The sequence below is a fragment of the Cryptotermes secundus genome, unplaced genomic scaffold (assembly GCF_002891405.2).
Source record: "Cryptotermes secundus unplaced genomic scaffold, Csec_1.0 scaffold81, whole genome shotgun sequence".
In the NCBI taxonomy this organism is placed as follows: domain Eukaryota; kingdom Metazoa; phylum Arthropoda; class Insecta; order Blattodea; family Kalotermitidae; genus Cryptotermes; species Cryptotermes secundus.
Window position 1 is genome coordinate 1166700 of NW_019718023.1, and position 21916 is coordinate 1188615.

At 42.3% G+C, this 21916-nt stretch overlaps 1 protein-coding gene across 1 annotated transcript in view; it reads left to right on the forward strand.

The window, feature by feature from the left end:
• Window positions 1–21916, forward strand: part of LOC111868617 (carbonic anhydrase-related protein 10) — a 464761-nt gene that overhangs the window by 429476 nt on the left and 13369 nt on the right. The window contains exon 9 of the mRNA XM_033753652.1: window positions 19593–19724. Coding sequence (XP_033609543.1) covers window positions 19593–19724 — 132 coding nt within the window. The remainder of the gene's footprint in view (window positions 1–19592; window positions 19725–21916) is intronic.

Here is a 21916-nt window from a genome sequence, read left to right on the forward strand (position 1 = left end):
AAACTCGACACCGTAAGGCATAAGAGGAACGGATTAAGTAAGTTTGACAAGGCAGTCTTGATTACCGGGATAGTTGGTTTCGAGATTCGAACTGATGTCCCCCACATCAGCGGAGGTGAATGTTTACGTAGGTGGTTTTACCTGTATTAAGAGCTTGAATTATTTGCCACCTGAATTGTAGTATGTTGGATCGTGCTAGCAGTGCTTAACTATGGCACGAGTAGGAGAATCCGCCAGTTGGAGTGTTTGGTTAATAAGAATACACGTCACGTGAGCGGGAGTACATTGTGTGGCAATAAGTGTGAACACGGGCGTGAGGAGAAGGGATGACCCTGCAGCTCTAGGCAACATGCACAACACAGGAAGTCCGGGCAACTCCAATCCAAGCTCCCAGCAGGCAGTAAATGACACAGTCCAAATGACTTACAGACCGGTCAGAAGGGAAAATTGGTCGTTGGGTCTCTCACCTCTTTTACTCAGGGTTTCCAAAAATTTATGCGCAGGTAAGCAAAAATTGAAAAGGGGGGAAAACAGTAGCGTAGTTGATTGAAGCACTGTGTTACAAGCCGCGACCGGGTTCGATTCCCGATGAGGTCATTGTATTTCTCAATTGACCTAATACTTTCAGCCGTATTCTGGCCCTGGGGTCGACTCAGTCTCTAACAGAAATGAATACCAAGAATCTTCCTAGGGTTAACGGGCTGCCGGCGTGTAAGGCTGACAACCTCACCGCCATCTGCGAGTCGATTGTCTAGATAATGTGGGAGCCCCGACGTCTCACAAACCTTTGGACCTCCACGGCCTGTTACAGGGACACCTTAACCTTTTTTACAATTACTTTAGATCAGAGGGTTTCTGAATTATCTAGTCTCATCCCCAATTCAGGCTAGTCACATATTTATTCCGGGTTTTTCCTTAGACACTCCAGTAAAATGAGTTGACGGTACCTGAAGTTAGGCAACCAGCCCTTCCTTCCACATATTTCCCAATTCATTATTAATTATTCATCGTACATTCGAAATTATAATTATGAGGCACTGACATCATCGTTAATAAACCATAAACATATAAAGACTGTGATATAGCGCTGTGTAGTCCGTTGCGAGTCAACGGATGTTTCTGAGGAGCGTATCGCCTCCAAATTGCTACCTGCTTCGTGTTGGTTTCTTCTTTGAAGTATACTCGAATCTAAAGATGGAGGCTACTTCTTCATCCGTAACGTCGGTTGATTTTCAACGGACTATACGGCTTTATATACCAGAAGATAGAACTTTTCATAACTTAAAATCTGTGGAAGGAAGCAGGCGTGGACTACGTTTATGTGGCATGCTGCCATTCGCCTGAAGAAGCTGAGGAAAAGCACGAACACATCTCGGTGCCTCATTAATATTTCACATCCCTCCAGACGTTCCTACACAGCCCTATGTCCTTAGGATTTCTGTCACATTTCCTTATCCTTGCTACGTGTTTTGACCCTGAAGACGGGAGCAATTTGTTCCTCCGAATCGTCGGTATTACGAGACGTCACAACCCAGACTTCAGTTCATCTTCAAGTCTCATATGAAGATTATCGATATGTGACGCTGTGTAATTTGGTATCTACCAAAGTTTCGGAGCGACCTTCTGCTTCTTTGTTCAGAGTACGAATATGAGCTGAGAACGAAAACCCGTGGTATGGACATATGGAGAGGAACAACCGATACAGGGTTCCATGCCAACTAATTTGAATAAGGTGACGGGTGTAAAAAATGTTTGGTCCATTACGGGGTAGAATGTATTATTTTAATGTTGTGTGCTCTTTGTATGCAAGAATTGTATAAAGGAAACGCGTAATATTTTTGGGAGAGTCTTGTGAGTCTTTTTCCAAAATTACTGATGGGGTTGAAATTTGATTTTGGGGATGTAGAATCTACACTGAAAGTCATGTAAATTCTTATCGACACGATGTAATTCTACGTTACATTGAGGTCAAAGTGAGCTTTATTGATTTCTTGTAAAGAACCAATTGTTATGAAGTATTATGCATTCTGAGATTAATAGATATTTTTAAGATCTACAACTTCCACATAAAACAGTTTTCCATATTATCTACATATGAAAGGGGCTTGTAGCCATAAGACCTTTAATTCTCAACGCGTGCTGCACTAACGAATAAGTAATAAAATACAAGGAAGTCCAGGACAACCTCATTGAGGTTTGAACCAAGTGCCTTCCGAATTCTAGTCAGGATTGTTACAGGTACGCCAACCTGCCGTGTGCTCCAAGCTGTACAACCCTGGTTCATGCAGACGGTAGAGTCTGGTGGGACCAATGCTTCAAATTTGCACAGCTCAAAATTACAGATTCCAATCAGATCTACATTAAGGAGTCTGGATGTCGTAATTTGGGTTTCTGACACGGAGGGTATTGGAACACGGGCATTACCCTCATTATTGGGGCCCATTAGGTACAGAACAAATGAAAGTCTAAGAGATATTACACGTATTTGGAAGCACGTAATTTGAATATGCCAGAGAGAGCGTTATAGTCTGTTCCATGTTTAGTATACACTGTACTCTTATGTCATGAACCCTGCAACGTATAGTCAGACGCCGCACTTACAGCTTAATACTGTTGGAGTCTTTGCACGAAGCAAGAAAATTTGAGCCACAGAAACAGCTGTTGCTAAGTAATACACGTACGCAACAATAGAACAACGGGGTTAAGCAACCCGTTTCAAGGTAACAGCTCGTAAACACTTCCGCGTAGGCTGTGACTTCACGCAATAATACAAGAGCAGTGTTTTCTTTGTGTCCGTGCAGTTTACGCATAGGCAATGACGTCACATTCCAACAGAGCTTAGCTGTCACGTGACGTATGTTTCCTGTGTAGTCTCTAGTAGAACCGTGTTATTAAAGTGTTCAAAATAATGAGATGTGGATTGCATTTGTTTGCTTTGTCTGCCATCTTGCGGAAGAACCAGTTACATTAAAATCCGGGGCAGGAATGCGGAACAGGAAGAAATAACAGTGAGGCGGAAATATCTGTCAGGAAAAATAAACCCAGAAGATAGCGAAGCATAAACATAAGTAATATATCCTCTAACACAGCGAGTTTGTTGGAAGATAACAGCATATATCATCATCCTTAGCAGGTCATAATGATACAGTCATACTAGTCGAAGGTTTTCTTTATTTTTCTCAGCCTCTCCCAACAAATGACGTGATAGTACCTTAGTTTAAGCCATGAATGCTTCGAGTTTTCGTTATTTTCTTCAACCTCTTCAAATAAATGAGGAATTTACATTGATGAAGAACATGATGAATTCGGGTTTGTGGTTTTCCTCTGTCACTCCAGATAAATGCAGTAACTTTATTTAGGAAACGGTTTCTTCCTTCCACATACTTTCCAAATTATTGTTCATCAATCACCCTACTTTCTAACACCATATATTCTGAGATATTGAACACATTATTAATGTATTTTTCCATGGTTCATTTGACTGTTCTGTCTTATTATGTCAGACAGTAGATCGCCGAATGCTGGAACGAATGGTCAAGAATAATAAATTGCACGTAGTTTGGAATAAAGCTGTTTTGTCCTTCATTTTTGATGCTGTCTCCTTAATCTTCTAAATACCATGAGAACAACCACGAGAAATCAAAGGCTAATCAGTGTTTCGGCCAAGATTCAAACCGAAAACCTCCCGTATTAAAGCCAGAAGCATTAGAACTTTGGACATTTTTGTACGTAGCATAGTTGAACAAATCGTAAACAGAATTAACATGTTCCCGAAACCAAAATCCCCCCCTAACATTTCTTCCTCTTTAAGCATAGTCATACGGGAGAATGGGGTGGATAATGTTGAATGAAATAAATACATCTGGTATAGGTTTGAACCCTCATTCCATGAGGCGGAGAGCTGCAACCCGATAACTGTGTCGTGCATGGTTTCGAGATGCGATTAAAAGAATGAACATTTTAATGAATTCATGTTAAACCCGTTTACTGAATGAGACCACATTGTGTTGCGTATCAGTTTTAACGCTCAGCTAATGTAATGATCCAGCCATTAGTGTATTGTTTCATTTAATAGAATGAATTGGAACATTGGTAACACTGGCAACATTGGCCGGTTGCCGTGCAGGCCGAACGATTGTTTCTGTTTGTGTGTGGCGGTGTGCGTTCACTGAGCATCTCATGTTATTGTTTACTGTTATAGCTGATTGAGCAAGTTAAGGATCAAATTCACAGCTTCCTGAAAAAGTATACAGAGTCAGCAACTTAAAATTATCACTCTAAACAAACTCTTTATTACCCGTCGCGTCTGTAAATGCTTCAGGAAAGAAATGGCTTATTTGAGGTTCCCTCGGCGTTGGTCAGGAAGAGTTGTATCTGCTGGGATATAACGTCATATTGATTGATTGATCAGTAATCTGTCAGACGACAGGTCCACAGTNACTGGGATATAACGTCATATAGTCCTTTGAAAATCAACCGACATTTCGGAGTAATATATCACCTCTATCTTCAAGTTTCGAAAAATAAGTCGAAATAGAAACCAGTGTTATATCTCCGAAGAATTTTTACATTTTTACAGTAAAATTTATCGTCTAAGACTCAGATGAAGGAAGGTTGCTTACAGAAATAGCAGGACAGGAAGTTTGATATTTGCTCTTTATCCTGTATAATTAGAGTTGACAATGATACATTCATACAGGGTGATTCACTGGAAGGAGCCTACAAGTTAATAGTTATAAAAGCAAACTCCGTGGTTTTAGTCCGCAAGCGAACCGACCGAGTGACCGCAGCTAGTCGGCGAATTCAGTGCAAACTTTTGCGGGTAAAGGGTGTAGGGCAACGGATCCCCACGGCCGTTAATCTCGGTTTTCTAGAACGGNGAATACTGAAATACTGAATGTCAAAGTGAAGAAATTCAAGCAAGCGCGGGTTAACGGCGGGAGTAACTATGACAGTCATAGTTCCAGTCATAGAGTGGGCAATGCCCACTCTATGACTGGAACGAACGAGGGCGTTTTTCCCTCGGAAGAGGACGCTTCTGGCGTNACTTGAAATAGTTTCTCAATTATCCTAACGAGGCTGAGTGGACCCCGTTCCAGACCCACTACTTCTCAGAAAATCTGTTATCGCCGGGAATCGAACCTGGACCTCTGGATCTGTAGCCATGAACTATGAACACCAGACCACATATGAGGTAAAGTTTATAATTAAGTTAATAATTATTATTAATCATACAAAATTATGTAGATGAAAACGAAAATTGATGACTACGTATCTCAGTAGAATTTGAGATAAAATAATGCTGAAAGTGATTGCTTTCTGCCTGGAGACACAGGCAGAAACGACTCCCCATTTTCGCGAACATTTTAGCCAGCATAACAGGAGGGACAACGCAAGGGAAATGGCACGCACCGGACAGGCAACCACTGAGTAATTGTCGTAAAATTTCGTTTCCATATGTAAATTTTTCGTGATTTACAATATTTTATTGTGGGCCTCCTCTGAATGAATCACCCTGTATTATAAACAGCTGATATGTCTACAATTAACGAATATCAAGACCAGTAAGATACTCAAAACTGTAAATTTAATTCATGTTTCCAACTGTGGGTGCTTCTTTATGTCGCCTGTTTCTAATGTAAAGCAATGAACATTAAGCCCACGTTTCACCATTCATATTCCCAGCAAGCCCATAAGGTTCACTCAGCGCCCCCCCTCCCCCCATCAGAAGCAATACCTAGTCTTACTGAATAGTTTATTGCGTGCAACTGAGGTCTTTGTTTCTGTTCCCTTAGATCGTTTGGTTATTCGAGTTCATTTGCTGTTTTATATATGCAGAGGTCAAAGCGTGTGCAGGCCAATCGTAACACTACAGGGACTACACTAATTCTCCAAGTAGAAAGGTGAAGCTATCCCTGTAACAAGTCGTGGAGGCCCATAGGGTTCCGAGACGTCGAGGCTCCCACATTTTCTAGACAGATGGAGGTAAGGTTGTCAGCCTTACGCGCCAGTAGACCTTTACTTCCCAGGAAGAATCCAGGCCATTGTGGGGCTGGAAGGATTATGTCAATTGAAAATATCCAATGACCTCATCGGGATTTGATCCCGCGATCTTCCGGTTTGTAGCATAGTGCCCCAACCAACTATGCTACCGTGTCCAAACCAAAATTTTCTGATAACATTTTGGGACTGGGCATACATTTTTTTGTTTCGTGCGCTCCGCTCTTTTGATTTATATACACAAAGAAAAGTTCTTTTTATTTTCTTGGGGTGGGGTGAGACTGAGTCCACTTCGTACATCAGCCACCAATTGGCCCACTGCACCATCGCCAGATGATAGACGAGTGTGAAGCAGTTGGTGGAATGAGAATTGGCAGAGGAAACCGAAGTACTCGGAGAAAACCTGCTCTAGTACTTCTTTGTCTACCACAAATACCGCATGACTTGAACCGATACCAAACCCAGGACGCCGCGGTGGAAGACCAGAGACTGACAGCCTGAGCTATGGGAGGGCCCCCAGAGAAAACCAACATATAAAAACGTACCAAACATAATCGAACCTGCAAAGATATTCTACGATCCTATTAGTGAGTTTAAATAATTACTATGTTCAATTAAATTTTAAAAGTAAAGAGTTTGGTAATTACTAGGTTTTTGGACCTTTTACATCGTCCGGAATTCTAGGTAATAGAAGACACGACGTTTCGGAAACTGGATGTTTCCGTCTTCACGTGAGAAAGAAAGACACCTACTCAGTTGGGCCCCTTAGAAAGAGCTAATCTCAGTCACTGGAGCCAGTGTTCGAGCCTGGCTGTTGTTCGCTGAGGTGTGTAAGTGTGTATTTTTATTAGACCCTGACACCCCATGTTCTACGAACCATCCAATTTTCCATAACTGCATCCCATCTACCAAATATCCGAATTTTTTAAATTGTTCTTACAATGGGGATATTTAATTTCTTTAGTTATTCGTATCCATCCTAACCATGACTGATATTTTGGGTGGGAGCGGTACAAATTCCAAAACCAATTTAGAAAATGGCCGGTGGAAATAAGTATAAACATCAAAACAAATACTTTCTATATGGATGTGAAACTTGGTCTCTGAATTTGAGCGAGTGGCAAAGACTGAGAATATTTGGAAAGAAGAGGGGTAAGGAGACCGGAAGCTGGAGCACGAATGAGAACAAGAAAATTGCATATAAAGTTTTAATGTGGAAGTCAGAAGGAAAGAGACCAGTAGAAAAACCAAGAGGTAGGTGGGTGGATAATATTAAAGGTGATCTTAGAGGAATATAATGGGGCGGTATGGACTGGACTGATCTGGGTCAGGATAGGGACCAGTGGTGGGTTCTTTGAGCACAATAATGAACCTTCAGGTCCCATAAAATTTTACGAAATGGCGGCTTGTTAAGAAGAACTGAGTTCCATGAGTTAGTGCAATCTGTTTTTTTTATATATATATGAACGTATTGACTGTCTTTGCTATGCAATGTGTTAATCGTCAAATATTACCAATCTTATCATTCGTCCTGTTTTTATTTGAAATACAACGTTTCGGGGACAGGGTTCTGTCTCTGTCTTCACGTGGAACCTACTCAGTTGGGCCCAACCGATAGAACTAGTCCCTACCTCCAAATACCAGCATCAACACAAGATATATACACCATGCACAGCATAGACCATCTGCGAGAGTTAAGACAAAAATTAAAGTCTTTAAAATAATTCCACATATATGAGGCCTAGCACTTACGTCCATGCAGTATTTCACGGCTATTGTTAAAATCACAGTACTATCAGAATATCTGTCAAAAATGTATGGACACAGGTACTAAACCTCAGTTTTGTAGAGTTTTTTTAATGATTTTATGTGTGTATGGTATATATTTTATTTTGTTTATGTCCTATCTTGTGTTGGTGCTGGTGTCTGGGAAGCCCTATCGATTGGGCCGTACTGATTAGTTTCCACCTGAGGATGGATATAGAATCCAGTCTCCAAAACGTTGCATGTTTTAAATAAAAACAGGACGGTGATTATTTTCCGGAAACATTAAGTGTAGTAATAAAAATTCGTGACAAATTTTAGAAGTTAATTACACAACCTGCTTGATGGTATCAGGTTCCATTTCTGTCCCTGCAGTCAGCGGTTTGTTTGAGTGCGCGTGCCCACCTCCGGTTCGATGCCGGCAATCAATTCATTTCACGCGGTGTAAATCTCTTGGGGATCAGTCCGTCAGCAAGACACGTCGGGAGATAGTGAAAGTGGGACGCGCGGGTCTGGGTAGCTGTTGATTTTCTTGCTTGTAGAAAAGTAACTGTCAAACCGGAAACATCGTTTTTCCTTTCAAACAGAAAAAAGTGTACGTCTACTTTAGAAACAAATTAGTACGTTAACAAAACCGATTAATTTGCATTACGTCCCATTCGTTGAATGTTAATAGGAATTACAAAGGTTTTTATGGGCTGATAAACGTATTGTGTTTCTAATTAATTGGTGATGACGTTCTGTTTGAATGTACAATACTATATATGGATACACAACGAGAGAGACCATGAACTTGCTGACGGATAGCGGTTCCCACCACTTTACCAGCTATCCCTATCGCCTTTAAAGAGTTTCACAGATCACACAAAATTATGGAGTGAAATAGACGAATGTCTATACCAAGCCTCTAATGATGAAGAAGAAACGTTAGTTAAAAGAAGTAAATTTTTCCTTTTGCTTAATAATTAAGCACCATGCCACGAAGACAAATGAATGAGTGGAGGTATAGCTCCGTCAGTCTTGATCTCGGCACTATGTAAATGTGAGTGCTCAGCTTCACGTTTGGGTCACTTTACCCACGGTAGCCATTGGATAGGAGGCTGAGTGAGCTGCAGAGCCTGTCTGGATGCTGTAGAGGAAAGAAACATCTTGCTTCTGCCTGGATTCGAATCCCAGCCTCCCAGCCCTTAACCCATCACTATACTAAACGAACTTATAAGGATTAAACCTTAAACGATTGAAACGGGACCTGTGTAAAGCTCATCAGCATCAGTAGTGTGTGGTAGGGACGCAAGTATCCGAGCAATGGCTGACGGATTGGGTTCAGTTTGTACTGCAAAGTTGCTCACTTTTGAGGGTAGGAAGGGAGTGCCATTGTGGGGCGGGAGAGAACGAAAAAAAAAAGCAAGCAATTTAGACAAGATTTATTCACGGTTTGCGTCATGATATGAGATTTTTTTTATGCCTTCTGCTCTCTCTGATATGATTGAAATGTGCAATTCGAATATGCACAAGAAAAAGGGACTAAGTCTCAGTTTAGTATAACTTGTGTACGGCTAGCTCATGTACTTCATTGCTGAGCAAACAGATGGCATTTCCACTTTTAGGAGAAATTTAGTTACTGTTGCTCTTAGGAAAGAGTTATTGTTATTTATTGCTAGCGGGGTGAGACTAAGTCCCTTGTACTTCTGCCACTTCTGGCCTATTGTACCAGCCCCAGATGATAGGTGAGGGTGATTGTGGAGCAATTGGTGGAATGAAGATTGGGAGGGGAAACCGAAGTACTCGGAGAAAACCTGCCTCAGCGCCAATTTGTCCATCACAGATCCCACTTGACCAGACCCGGGATCGAACCCGGGCCGCCGCAGTGGGAGGCCAGCGACTAACCGCTTGAACTATGGCGCGGCCTGTTAGAAAAGAAACTGCATTGACAGCTAAATGAATTTATCTTTAACTCTCTACATCCCGACATGTATAAATAATTTCTTTGTCGTAATAATTGTTGGTTTGTCGTTATGACGTTTCCATGGATACCAAATGCAAAATTACACGTAATATCAGTTAGTCACCATCGAGCGAGGATTTCTCTCTTCCTCTATCTCTCTCTCCTCTCGCTCCCAATTTGGAGCACGGGGCTGATTTCTCAGTTTCTTGATCATTTCACAGGCGCTAGGAGTCCTTGGACTGGTGATCAGCTCATCGCAAGGTCTCTACCTAGACACAGGACAAACAAAAATACAGAATAAACGCATACACACACAAAACATCCATGCCTTATGTGGCATTCGAACCCATGATCCCGGCTTCCGAGAAAGCGAAGACGATACATGCCTTAGACTGCTCAGCTACCGTGGCCGGCGATCCAGGATAGAGGAGATATAAATAAAATTATTTCAGTCAGCCCTCCAAACGTCGAAGAAGTTATTCCATTTCTAAACATACAAATGGTTGTGGAACGAACATAAATTACATCATGGGACTCGACGGGGCTTGAAATTAAGAACGACTGTTCTGTCGAGGGCCAGCAGCAATTTAGCAGGTCAGTCACGCAAGTGCAGTGCAGTCAGTCGGTATTATAGAGTCGATTTTTCTACCAAAATTTGTACCGTTCGCAAGGGCCCCGGCAAAGGCATCTATCTGCCTGGATTTCTGAAAAAAAAAAAGCAAAATTGATAAAATAACAAATTATATATAATATTAATATGAATAATAAAAGTGTTTAAAGAAAAATTATATTCCCATCATGAATTATAATAAAAATAGTCTGAAACTACTTAAACATAAGTTTATAAGCATACTTACTGGCTGGCACCCCCTTCAGAAAATTTCAGCCCCCCTTCCTTAGGGAAAGTCCTCATGATCTCTGAATTATTATCATTATTATGTGTATTATCGAACTTTCTCTCCAGACTCACGTGTCAGGTGAAAGCGTAAGCTCAGATTGTCGCCTAAGCGTTGCAATGTGTAGCAGTGGTAACTGTCACAAGGGATTGGAATTGCCACATTTTTTCAACGGATGTGTTAGTGAGACAGATAAGAAAGAACAGAATAGAAAAGTAGATGGAAGGGAAAGTCGTGGAAGAAGAGGAACTTGATTTAAGCGGAGGGATGGGTGCCACGTTTTGTGGCGATCCCAGACTTTGCCCATTTGTACTTCTGAGAAGGGCAGTGTTAAAGCGAAGACGTTAGAATTGTTAGAAATTGAAGCTTGGGGAAAAAGAAAGGCCTGGGACTTTGATTTTCTGAAATAAATATGAATTGCATAATTTGGAAAGGTGCCGGTCACGGTAGCCGAGCGGTCTAAGGCATGTAATGTCTTCGCTAGCTTGGAAACCGGAATCGTGGGTTCGAATCCCACTCAGGGCATGGATGTTTAGTTTGTGTGTGTGCGTTCTTCTGTGTTTGTATACATGTAGAGGCCTTGCGACGAGCTGATCACCCGCCCAAGGAGTCCTACCGAATATGTAAGATCTAGAAAAACCGAAGTCAACGGAGTTCATGGAGGTAGGCCTAGGCCCACTGGGGCTGTAGTGCCAAGAGGAAAAAAAATTGGAAAGATAATTTTTTGGTCTTTACAAAAAAGGGTTTAATTCTGACCAATTAAGTTGGGATTAGGAGCAATCAGTGACAACCTCTGTCGACGTAGATGATCTTAGTTCCTCCCGGATGTTGTATATCGACCACCGGATATCTGTACAGAAAACAGATGAATATGTGTTCCTTAATGTCTCTCAAGCAATGTTAAAAATTCAGTTCTTCGCTCACAGAGAACACACTGCGCCTTTATTACAAGGACCAACTAGCGTACTTGCTTGAGGCACTATGCTAGAAGCCGGAAGGTTGCTGGTTCAGGTCCCGATGAGGTCACTGGATTTTTTTAAATTGACTTAATTCTTCCAGCCGCACTATGGCCCTGGGGTCGACAGCCTCTAACATAAATGAGTACAAGGAATGTTCTTGGGAGTAAAGCACGGCCGGCGGTGTAAGGCTGATAACCTTACCGCCATCTATGAACCGATTGTCTAGAAAAAGTGGGAACCTCAACATCTCACAACCCTACGGGCCTCCATAGCCTGTTACAGGAATACCTTTACTTACTTTTCACACGTCGGTATATGCTCGAAGATAGAGCTCTTAAGGACAAGTGTGACTCATCTCTACAGACCGCGTGCCTCACTAGAGCGCACAATCTATATTTCAAATCAGATTGTGACAGCAAGCAGATCTGTAGACCCGGCTTCTCGCAGTCTGGATCTCTGATTGACAGTTCTGGATTCGAAGCTTTTCGAGGGAAAGAATTACGAATTCTTTGATATATGTGATGGGGAATTAAACTGTAGGCCTGGTGTGGAGGCTGAATCTGGCCTGTCTTTCTGAAGAAGGAGCACGGATAAATTGACGGGTTTACAGAACCTAACGTTTGTGAGGAAACAGGACATGAAAAAGAAGCAAAAAGCGATTGAAAGAACTGAATTGTGAGAACTTGATGATTTGTATTCTTCACCTGAAGTAGTATTAACCTGATAAAATTTAGACAGATAAAGTTAGCGGGTCGTGTAGAACGCATATGGGGATGAGAAAAGTATGGAGAATTCTGATTTAAACCCGAAAGGAAAAGAAGAGTCAGGAGACCTTGTGGTAGCTGCAAATTTAATATTAAATTGATCTTAACAGTTTAAAGACTGAGTTTTTCTAAATAATATATAAAAATTTAGTCCGTACCTCACAGGAAACATCACGTCTCCGCTACAAGGCCCAACCGGTTAATGCTGTTTAGAGAAACAGTCGCTGTTTATTGTGAGTCATACGGAACACACAAGTACAGGATGGGCGATTCATTGATTCGGATTCATTATTGATTCATAGTGGACGTGGAGTTGAGGAGTTCGATTCGGAGTTAGTGTGCTGTTGTATACGTCAGAGCGGATTGGATTCGATGCGGAATCGGGATCGAGTGGTGGATTCGAGATTGTCTGTTTGACAGGACAGGACTGATTCACGCTCAAGGAGAGTATTAAGGAGTTATATTGCTGGTAGCTCTGAAATTTTCGATCCTTTGTTGTTAAAATTATCAGATTTTGGTTGAGGCCTGTGTCGTNAATATATATATACATATATAAAGAGCATAATCTGCTGTACCTAGCCTGGACTGACAGAGGCTGTGTATATATTGTACATAGAAGTAAGGATTAAGTGTGTATTTGTAAATGTATGTAAATACAGACAATAGACTTAATACAGACTGACTGACAGATGACAGACCCGACCTCTCGTCAGAGAGGGCGCTACACATGGACAGGACGGTAACTTTCATTGAAAAGAAATATCTGGTCATGAGCCCCAGCTGGGGCTCGACACCAAGACCGACAGACTGACTGACCGTCAGTTGTAACATGACCTGACCTGACCTGACACAAGTACACTCTGTGGGCAGAATGTAAGATTTAGTAAGTTAAAGTGTGGCACATATAGCAACCAGAGGGCTTCAAAGGGTTAAATGCATAGGGTGATGATGGTGTCAACTTTTATGGAACCTGATTATTCGTTATTAGTTCGTATTAATCTAATGAAAAAGATAAAAAGGTATCCCTGTAACAGATCGTGGAGTGCAATAGGATTGTGATACGTCGAGGCTACCACATTTTCTATACAATAAGCTCAAAAATGGCGGTTAGGTTTTCAGCCTTACGCGCCGGCCGCCCTTTAGCCCCATGAAAGTTCCTGATACTCATTTCTGTTAGAGGTTGAGTTGACCTAAGAGTCATAATGAGGCTGGAAGGATTAGGTCAATTGAAATATTCAATGGTCTCATCAGGAATCGAACCCGTGACCTTCAAGCTTGTAGTATAGTGCGTCATCCTTCTATGCTACCGCATGCCGCCGCATGAACCTGGTAATTAACCTTATTCTGAGCCAGTTACGCACCGTCTACTGTTCAACCTATTTCTTTAAGCCAGGTTTCGGTAGTATCCTTTTATATGAGGCAGGCCTCTTAAGGTGGGTTTACACTGGGGCAGCTTAAAGCAACCTAGTTGCCATCCTCGAGCGACTATATTTGCCGTCAAATTTATCAAGCAGCATGCGGCCAGGAGCAACCATTGCCGCATGCGACGGACCCCATTTACACCCAGAGCGACTGGTTGCTTCAATTTTTACGTCAGCTTGTATAGAAATATGTGTCAACCTCAAGAAGGAAGCTCAATGACCGGAAGTGCACCCACTGATCACCTTCGGCGTATTCGCTCTTCCTCTTTCTATACCTGTGGAAGGTCGTTCTGAGATTTGTAACCTTTCCTTTCGCTTCCTTCACCGAGCATTCAAACTTCGTGCCTAATTCGTCCCATAGCTTCAAATTCTTCCTATTGTCTTTATAATTGGGATCCCGCAAATCCCACAGAATGCTCTTTTCACGATATTCTTCGATAAGACACTTGGCTTTATCCGTGTCCCAAATCATCACGCCGCATGCGAGTAGGCAACTGAACCCTTGCGGCCTGGAGCAACTAGAGGATGCGGGACGCAAGCCGCATGCGCTTGCGCTACCCACTACCTGCAAGCTAGCAACTTGCAGCATGCGATCGCGCCGCGTGCGGCGCGGTTGCCAATGGTTGCCTCAGTGTAAACCAGCCTTTACTCTTTAAGTTCCTTGACAGTATAATTAATATAGATTTTTCATTTCTCTTCTCCCAAATTTATGGGAGCTCCGGACAGAACCCAGTATCAGTTCCTCTTTTGGTTATATTTTGGTTCATTTTTCTCCGTAGCGGCAACGCTCTAGATTCGTATTCGAGAACTGCTTTGTTCGAATCCCGGTCGGAACATTTTCCTGACAGATTTGTCGTGGTTTCCTCAGTCCCTCCAGGCAAATTGCTGGAATAGTACCTCAGGCCAGGCTCGGATCTTTCTAGATCCCTTCCAATTCATCCTTTATTCACCATCGTACAATTTGACACACGTCAAGTCGATTAAAGCGCCGTTAATGACCCACAGAAAATGATGGAACAGATGAAGTTCCAGCTAAACTATGGTTTCATTTGTGGTAAAATTTGAGGTACGCATTTGATACGAAAATCCAGTAGAAATTCCAGCGGGAAAGTTGTTAAAATTACGCCAATAACATCTAACTATAATAACTTGAAATTGTCCTGGAAATACATCTATATTTATATTAACATATTAAACTCCATAAAATATCGGTGTGCATCTTGCGAGACTTCTGCATAAAGAAATTTATTTTCATGCCTCTGTGGTCTAATGGTCGGAATTCCTGGCTACAGATCCAGAGATCCCGGGTTCAATTCCCAGCGCTACCAGATTTTCTTATACGTAGCGAGTATGGAACGGAGTGCACTGGGCCTCTTGAAGATAATTGAGGAGCTATTTCAAGGAAATAGCGGGTCCGGTTTAGAAAACCGAAATTAACGGTCATAGGGATCGTTGCCCTGATCACGCGACACCCTCTATCCTCTAAAGTTAGCACTAACTTCGCCGTCAAGCGGCGATAGCTCGGTCGGTATAGTTCTCTTGCGGACTAAACCCACGGAGTTTGTTTTGTTTGATAAACACTATACAACTTCCACTGCTGTTATCTTGTGCCCCTATCCTCAACTACTCGTGCTTTCTCACGTAAGGAGAGAATGCCAAGACTTGAATTTCTATATACACGTCTTCCGTAGCAGAAAACTTTCAAAATGATGAAAGTGACAAGAATGAAATAGTCATTTTGGATAATAAGTAATTTAGTTTACTCTAAATGTTTATTCCAGTCACTTAAAATATACAAAAGTCAAGACTCTCATTTCAAAATAAAGTCGAGCTGAAACTTCCCCAAATATATTCGATATATGCAAATTGCTGTATGATTGATGCATATGATTTATTTTCAAGTGGGCAGGTTACCCATTTATATGCTAATGTACATTAGCAATGCGTTGTATTCAAAATTAGACCGTATTGCATAAAATTAAGCTCTCGCTTGTATGTGTGGATGTGTTTACTTTATTTGCATTAAGATTGTGATCACTGATATGAAGCGGGGAATGTTTATGTCCATCAAAACATAATCACTCCTCTTGATTGAATTCGTGTCCGTGCCTATCAAGATTACTTGTTGTAGTTAAATATCTATAATTATCACAACAGTTTCTCTATAATTTCACTAAGAAATGTCCCATAAGCAGGTTCACATGAGTACGACTACCGGCCACAAGATGACGCAGCCGTCGGCCTACAGTCTTAGTATCGGCTAACTGAGAAGAGTTCAGTTTGTAGCTAAAAGAGAGACGCTCAACAAATAATAGCATATAGACTTGAAAGGATTCTGAAGATGGTGTATGCTGTACAGAACTATAAGGTTTATTTTACACTCTATATATATACTATATATAGACTCTGGTATATATAAGACAAAAATCCACAACGTTTCGGACACTGGATCTGTCTCCGTCCTCAGGTGGATGGGGCAAGATAGAAAACCGAAATCAACGGCCGTGGGGATTCGTTGCGCTGACCACGCCACACACTCTTTCCACAAAAGTTGGCACTAAACTTCGCCGACAAGCGGCCGTCGCTCGGTCGGTATAGTTCGCTTGCGGACTAAAATCACGGAGTTTGTTTTTGTTTATAACAAGAATGAAGGATTATAGCTATGGGATATGATGCCATGAATTCTCGTAGAGGCCTACCGAAGTACCTGAGGAACATCTGTGAGCTTTTACTAGATTACACGGCGTCACATACTAGAAGATGCTACTTTTCATAAACACCGCCTTGAGAACCTCAAATCTTAGATAGAAATCATTTCCTTTGAGTCCTCGCTATTGTGAAGTGTTCACAAAAGCAACGCCGCGCTAGATATTGACTTCTTCCCAACGACTTGTATCTGAAAGTGGTATCAGCATCCTTAGTCTTATTGTCTGATGCTCACTTAGACCTGTGCTGCACGCAGCGTACTGGCATATGGCACTGTATGTAAGCGTAGAAGGGCGGAGTGATTTATTGTCTTCACTGTGTCTAGTTTTTGTGTCCCATCGCCATGAACGGTGGAAGAATTCATGATACAAATAATAAGCAAGTCAGAGTATGGTTTTGCTTCATGATTTATTGTATCTCCTCAAACTAAGTGAGGTTATGTTTTCGTATATACATGCACTTTGTATCTGCACAGGTCACAGGAAGTTTTACCTCTTCCTGTAACAAATTTTGCTTTCAGCTCGGTTCATTCTGAACGTCACACACAAGTGGCTGGCATTACTCCTTAATATTCATATAATTTAACTTTGACATCTTCTGCAGTAAGCTAACTACTTGACCAAAACCGCTCCATAGCTCAAGCGGTTAGTCGCCGGCTTTCCACCGCGGTGGCCGGGGTTCGTCCTGGTCATGTGGGATTTGTGGTGGACAAAGTAGCACTGAGATAGATTTTATCCGAGTACTTCGGTTTCCCCTGCCGATCTTCATTCCACAAATTGCTCCACAATCACCCTCACCTATCATCTGGGGCTGACACAATAGACCAAAAGTGACCGCAGTACCAAGTGGAATTTTTTGTTGATAGTGGGGTAGAATTATGTATTTATTTATTGCTAGTGGGGTGGGACTAAGTCCCTTGTACTGAGGCCATTTCTGGCCTATTGTACCAGCCCCAGATGATAGGTGAGTGTGATTGTAGAGCAATTGGTGGAATGAAGATTGGCAGGGGAAACAGAAGTACTCGGAGAAAACCTGCCCCAGCGCAACTTTGTCCACCACCTTGATCCACGTCTCAGTCTAAATAATAAACGTACATAATTCCTTCATAAAGGAGCGTACGGTAAAAAATACGCAACGTTTTATAAATTACTTTCATTTTAAGGCTGGTGCCACACGAGCGCACAAAGTACATCCGTTGCAACGAACGTACTTTATGACTGACGTTGCTGAGGACACCACACATTTGCAGAATGCGGTGCGTTATTTTCTTGTCTGCAATGGAGCCAGAAGAAAGCGTAGCATTTGCCTCTCTTGTTTATTTCTACAACGGAAGTCACGACGTTCGTTCAACGGACGCATTTCGTGCGCTCGTGTGGCTCTAGCCTAAAATTATGACAGGATTAATTGTGTTGAATTGACATTCAAACTTAATGTTATTATACGAAAAATTTTCGTCTTTATAGTTCTGATCTTGCTATGTATTCCACTATTCTCGATTTATATTTAATTTCACAATGAATCAGTTCGGTGACGTACAATTTTCGAAAATCGATTGCATAAATAATAATATATCGATATTTCAAACAGCGTATGAGTTGTAACGTGGCTATATACGAGTATGTATCACTGTAACAAAATGACTATCCATGAAACACTGACAGCATCATATAAATACAATTAAGTTAAATGTAATTATGCGTGTCGGTGGTTCCGTCGTATTCACGTCTGACGCGGTTTGTCATAAACAAAGGGCCGTCACAGCTGCTACATATCCGAATAAACTTTACATCAAATATATCATAACCTATTTTTCATACAGCCATAAATATCTAAACTCATACAGTCTTTTCTGAATATATATCTTGTTTATTTATCTGTAATTAATTTAACGACACTTCCAGTAACTAAAATACAGTCTTGACAAAGCTGTAATGCTGTAGACTCATGTTCAGAATATGCTTGGTCAGAATAGCCCATTTGAATGTTCTTTACCTTATCTCTCCATGAGAAATTAAATTTTCACTGTAATACGTAATTATGGAGATTACTGTTGTCTGGGATGTTATGCTTCTTTTTTTTCTTGGCACTACAGCCCCAGTGGGCCTAGGCCTACTTCCATGAACTTCTCCGTTCACTTCGGTTTTTCTAGATCTTACACATTCGGTAAGACTCCTTGGGCGGGTGATCAGCTCGTCGCAAGGCCTCTACCTGTACACAAACACAGTAAAATATGGCCATGAGTCTCGATGGACTAGGACTCGAGAATCACTGGACTGGCGAGGACCAGCAGCAGTTGTAAAGGACAGACCCGTCTTCTAGTCAGAGAGGACGCCCCATATCAACAAATCCTGAACTGTCTTATTAACAAAAATCTGGTCTTGAGGTCCCAGATGGGTGCTTGACACCAAGATAGACTGGCCGACTGAGCGTCGGTCGTAATATAACTTATTTTGAATCGGATTTTGACTTGTAACACTCATATAGCCCTCCTCGTGAACAATTTTGTTCTGTGACATAACCCTTCCGTCGTTGGTATGAAGATTAATTCCGATCTTACTATTATGTTTTTTATTGCTAGTGGGGTGGGACTAAGTCCCTTGTACTGCAGCCACTTCTGGCCTATTGTACCAGCCCCAGATGATAGGTGAGGTTGATTGTGGAGCAATTGGTGGAATGAAGATTGGCAGGGGAAACCGAAGTACTTGGAGAAAACCTACCCCAGCACCACTTTGTCCACCAGAAACCACACTTGACCAGACCCGAGATCGAACCCGGACCGACGCGGTGGGAAGCCAGCGACTAACCGCTTGAGCTATGGCGTGGCCTCCGATCTTAGTAAGCTCAGCTCAGCTTCTTTCCTCTGCTCATGACGGTGACCACATTCTGAAACTTTACCTTTTCGCTTCCTAGGGCTTTACCCTATCTCAAATTTGTCTTTACTAGAAGTACGAACTCGCAGTACCTGAGAACTTTCAAAATCGGAGAAATAGATACGTCTTGCCCCCCTCCAAGTGTAGTGTCTTTCAGTGCCCCCCCCCCACTTTCTCTGTTTGTGAGTTTCAGACTCCAAAGAAGTGAACAGAGACCCGACCTTGAGGTATTAGTGTTTTAATATGGTGAGTGTTCGTGTGTTCCAGCTTCACGGCCTGCGGAGATTAATGCAAGGGGATGGTAAACACCCGAAGGCGCCTCTCGGAAACAACTTCCGGCCTCCACAACCCCTGCACCTCAGACCGGTTCGCACGAACATCGACTTCAATGTTAAGCAGGTGCGTCAGTCTATCAGTGACGTGGAAGGTTACGTCACCATTACAAAGTTACTAGATGCTATTTTCAACATATTTCCTATATTCGCCCATCATTATGATATTAACATTTCTTATGCAATCTCCATACTCTCTGTGTATCTGTGATTCCCGTCTTTTAACTTTTGAATATCTCAACCAAATTTTATGGAACTTGGTATGTATGTCATGGCAACTGAGCCCATCTCAGCGGCCTTATTATGAATTCGTCCTATCAGTCTGTGTGTCTGTATGTGTATCCCTCCTATCGGTGCTAGGCAAAGGCTTCGTAAAATGTATTGCTTTCGTTGCTAGGCAACGGCTCGGTAAACATGTTTCCGCGGCAAAGAATGCAAGCAATAATAGAAGAATTGTTGGACTCGTGTGTCTATGGGTCTCTCTGTGTGTGTCCTTATCGTTACTGGGTAAGAACTCGATAAAGACTTTCCGCGGCCGCAAAAATAATTGTTGGATATATCGTTTTCAATGTGGCCCGTGTCGTATCAAAAGAAACTATGCTATTAGTTCTTCGCAGAACTTATTTTTTTAAGTTGTATGGAGACGCTTTCAGTATGAGAATGTAAATGTACGTACATAGGGCTTTTCTGGAGTAAGGTTGAGTTCACAGTCTACACACTATATCAAAATATAGCGATGGGTCCCAGCGGGGCGCGATGCCAGGAGTGACTTGCCGGCAGTAGGCTTCAGCCTGAAGAGAAGTCCAGTAAAACGTTCCTTCTTTGTAACTAAGGTGTAGTTAAGGGCCGCGCCATAGCTCAAGCCGTTAGTCGCTGGCTTCCCACCGCGGCGGCCCGAGTTCGATCCCGGGTCTAGTCAAGTGGGATTTGTGGTGGACAAAGTGGCGCTGGGGCAGGTTTTCTCAGAGTACTTCGGTTCCCCTACCAATCTTCACTCCACCAATTGCTCCACAATCACCCTCACATATCATCTTGGGCTGGTACAATAGGCCAGAAGTGGCCGCAGTACAAGGGACTTAGTCCCACCCCACTAGAAATAAAAAGAATAAAAAAAAAAGGTGTAGTTAGCAGAAACAGGTTCTCTTGTGTTAGGTAACTACACCACTTATAGAGATGTTATGAAACTAAATGAATACGCTCTTCTGGTTGAACAATTTGCTGGAGGAAATGAATATTCGTTTAGGCTCTAAACACGAGTATTGAAAAGCGAATAGCCAACAGTTTATGCGTATCACTTTTATAGTGAAGTCTCCACTCCCTCTCTACCTACCCCTCCTGTTTTATGCTGTGTTATTGAATTCATCTGTAATAAATCTGATTCCATTATAATGTTCAGCCAATATTGAGTTTTGTGACTATGACATAGTGCATCAGCCACTGCTGTGCTGTGTCACTCCATAGGCCTTGGATTTGATGGAGTGACCGGAAGGAAAGTAGGCTTGATGGTGACCTGGTGACAGAAGAATCTCATTTTCACATTACAGCAGTTCGTTTAATATTATGACTTAATTCAATGAAAGGTCGCGCCATAACTCAAGCGGTTAGTCGCTGGATTCCCACCGCGGCGGTCAGGGTTCCATCCCGGGCCTGGTGAAGTGGGATTTGTGGTGGACAAAGTGGTGCTGGGGCTGGTTTTCTCCGAGTACTTCGGTTTTCCTTGCCAATTTTCATTCCACCATAATCTCCATCATCATAATCACTCTGGGAAGGTACAATAGGCCAATCAGTGGCCGCTGTGCCGGCCGTGACGTGCCCCTTCAAATCTGCACATCAGAGATGTTAGTGGCATCCTTACGCAACGGTATGAGCCTCACAGCGTCTCCGCACGGCTCTTAAAAGACATGTACAAGCACACACTGTAAATTGTTTTACTCGAACTACGATTAATATTTAGACAAAATTTTTGTACGGATTAGATCGTTATTGTGGTCATTGGATTTTTTCAATTGACCTAATCCTTCCAGCCGCACTATGGCCCTGGGGTCGACTCAGTCTCTAACAGAAATGAGTACCAGGAATGTTCTTGGGGGTAAAGTGCGGCCGGCGAGTAAGGCTGACATCCTTACCGCCATCTGTGAGCGACTGTCTAGAGCAGTGCTGTCCAACGTTCTTATGTACTCGGGCACAATTCACTGATGCCTATGGAGGTGCGGGCGCCACCATACACTACTACTACTACTACTACTACTACTACTACTA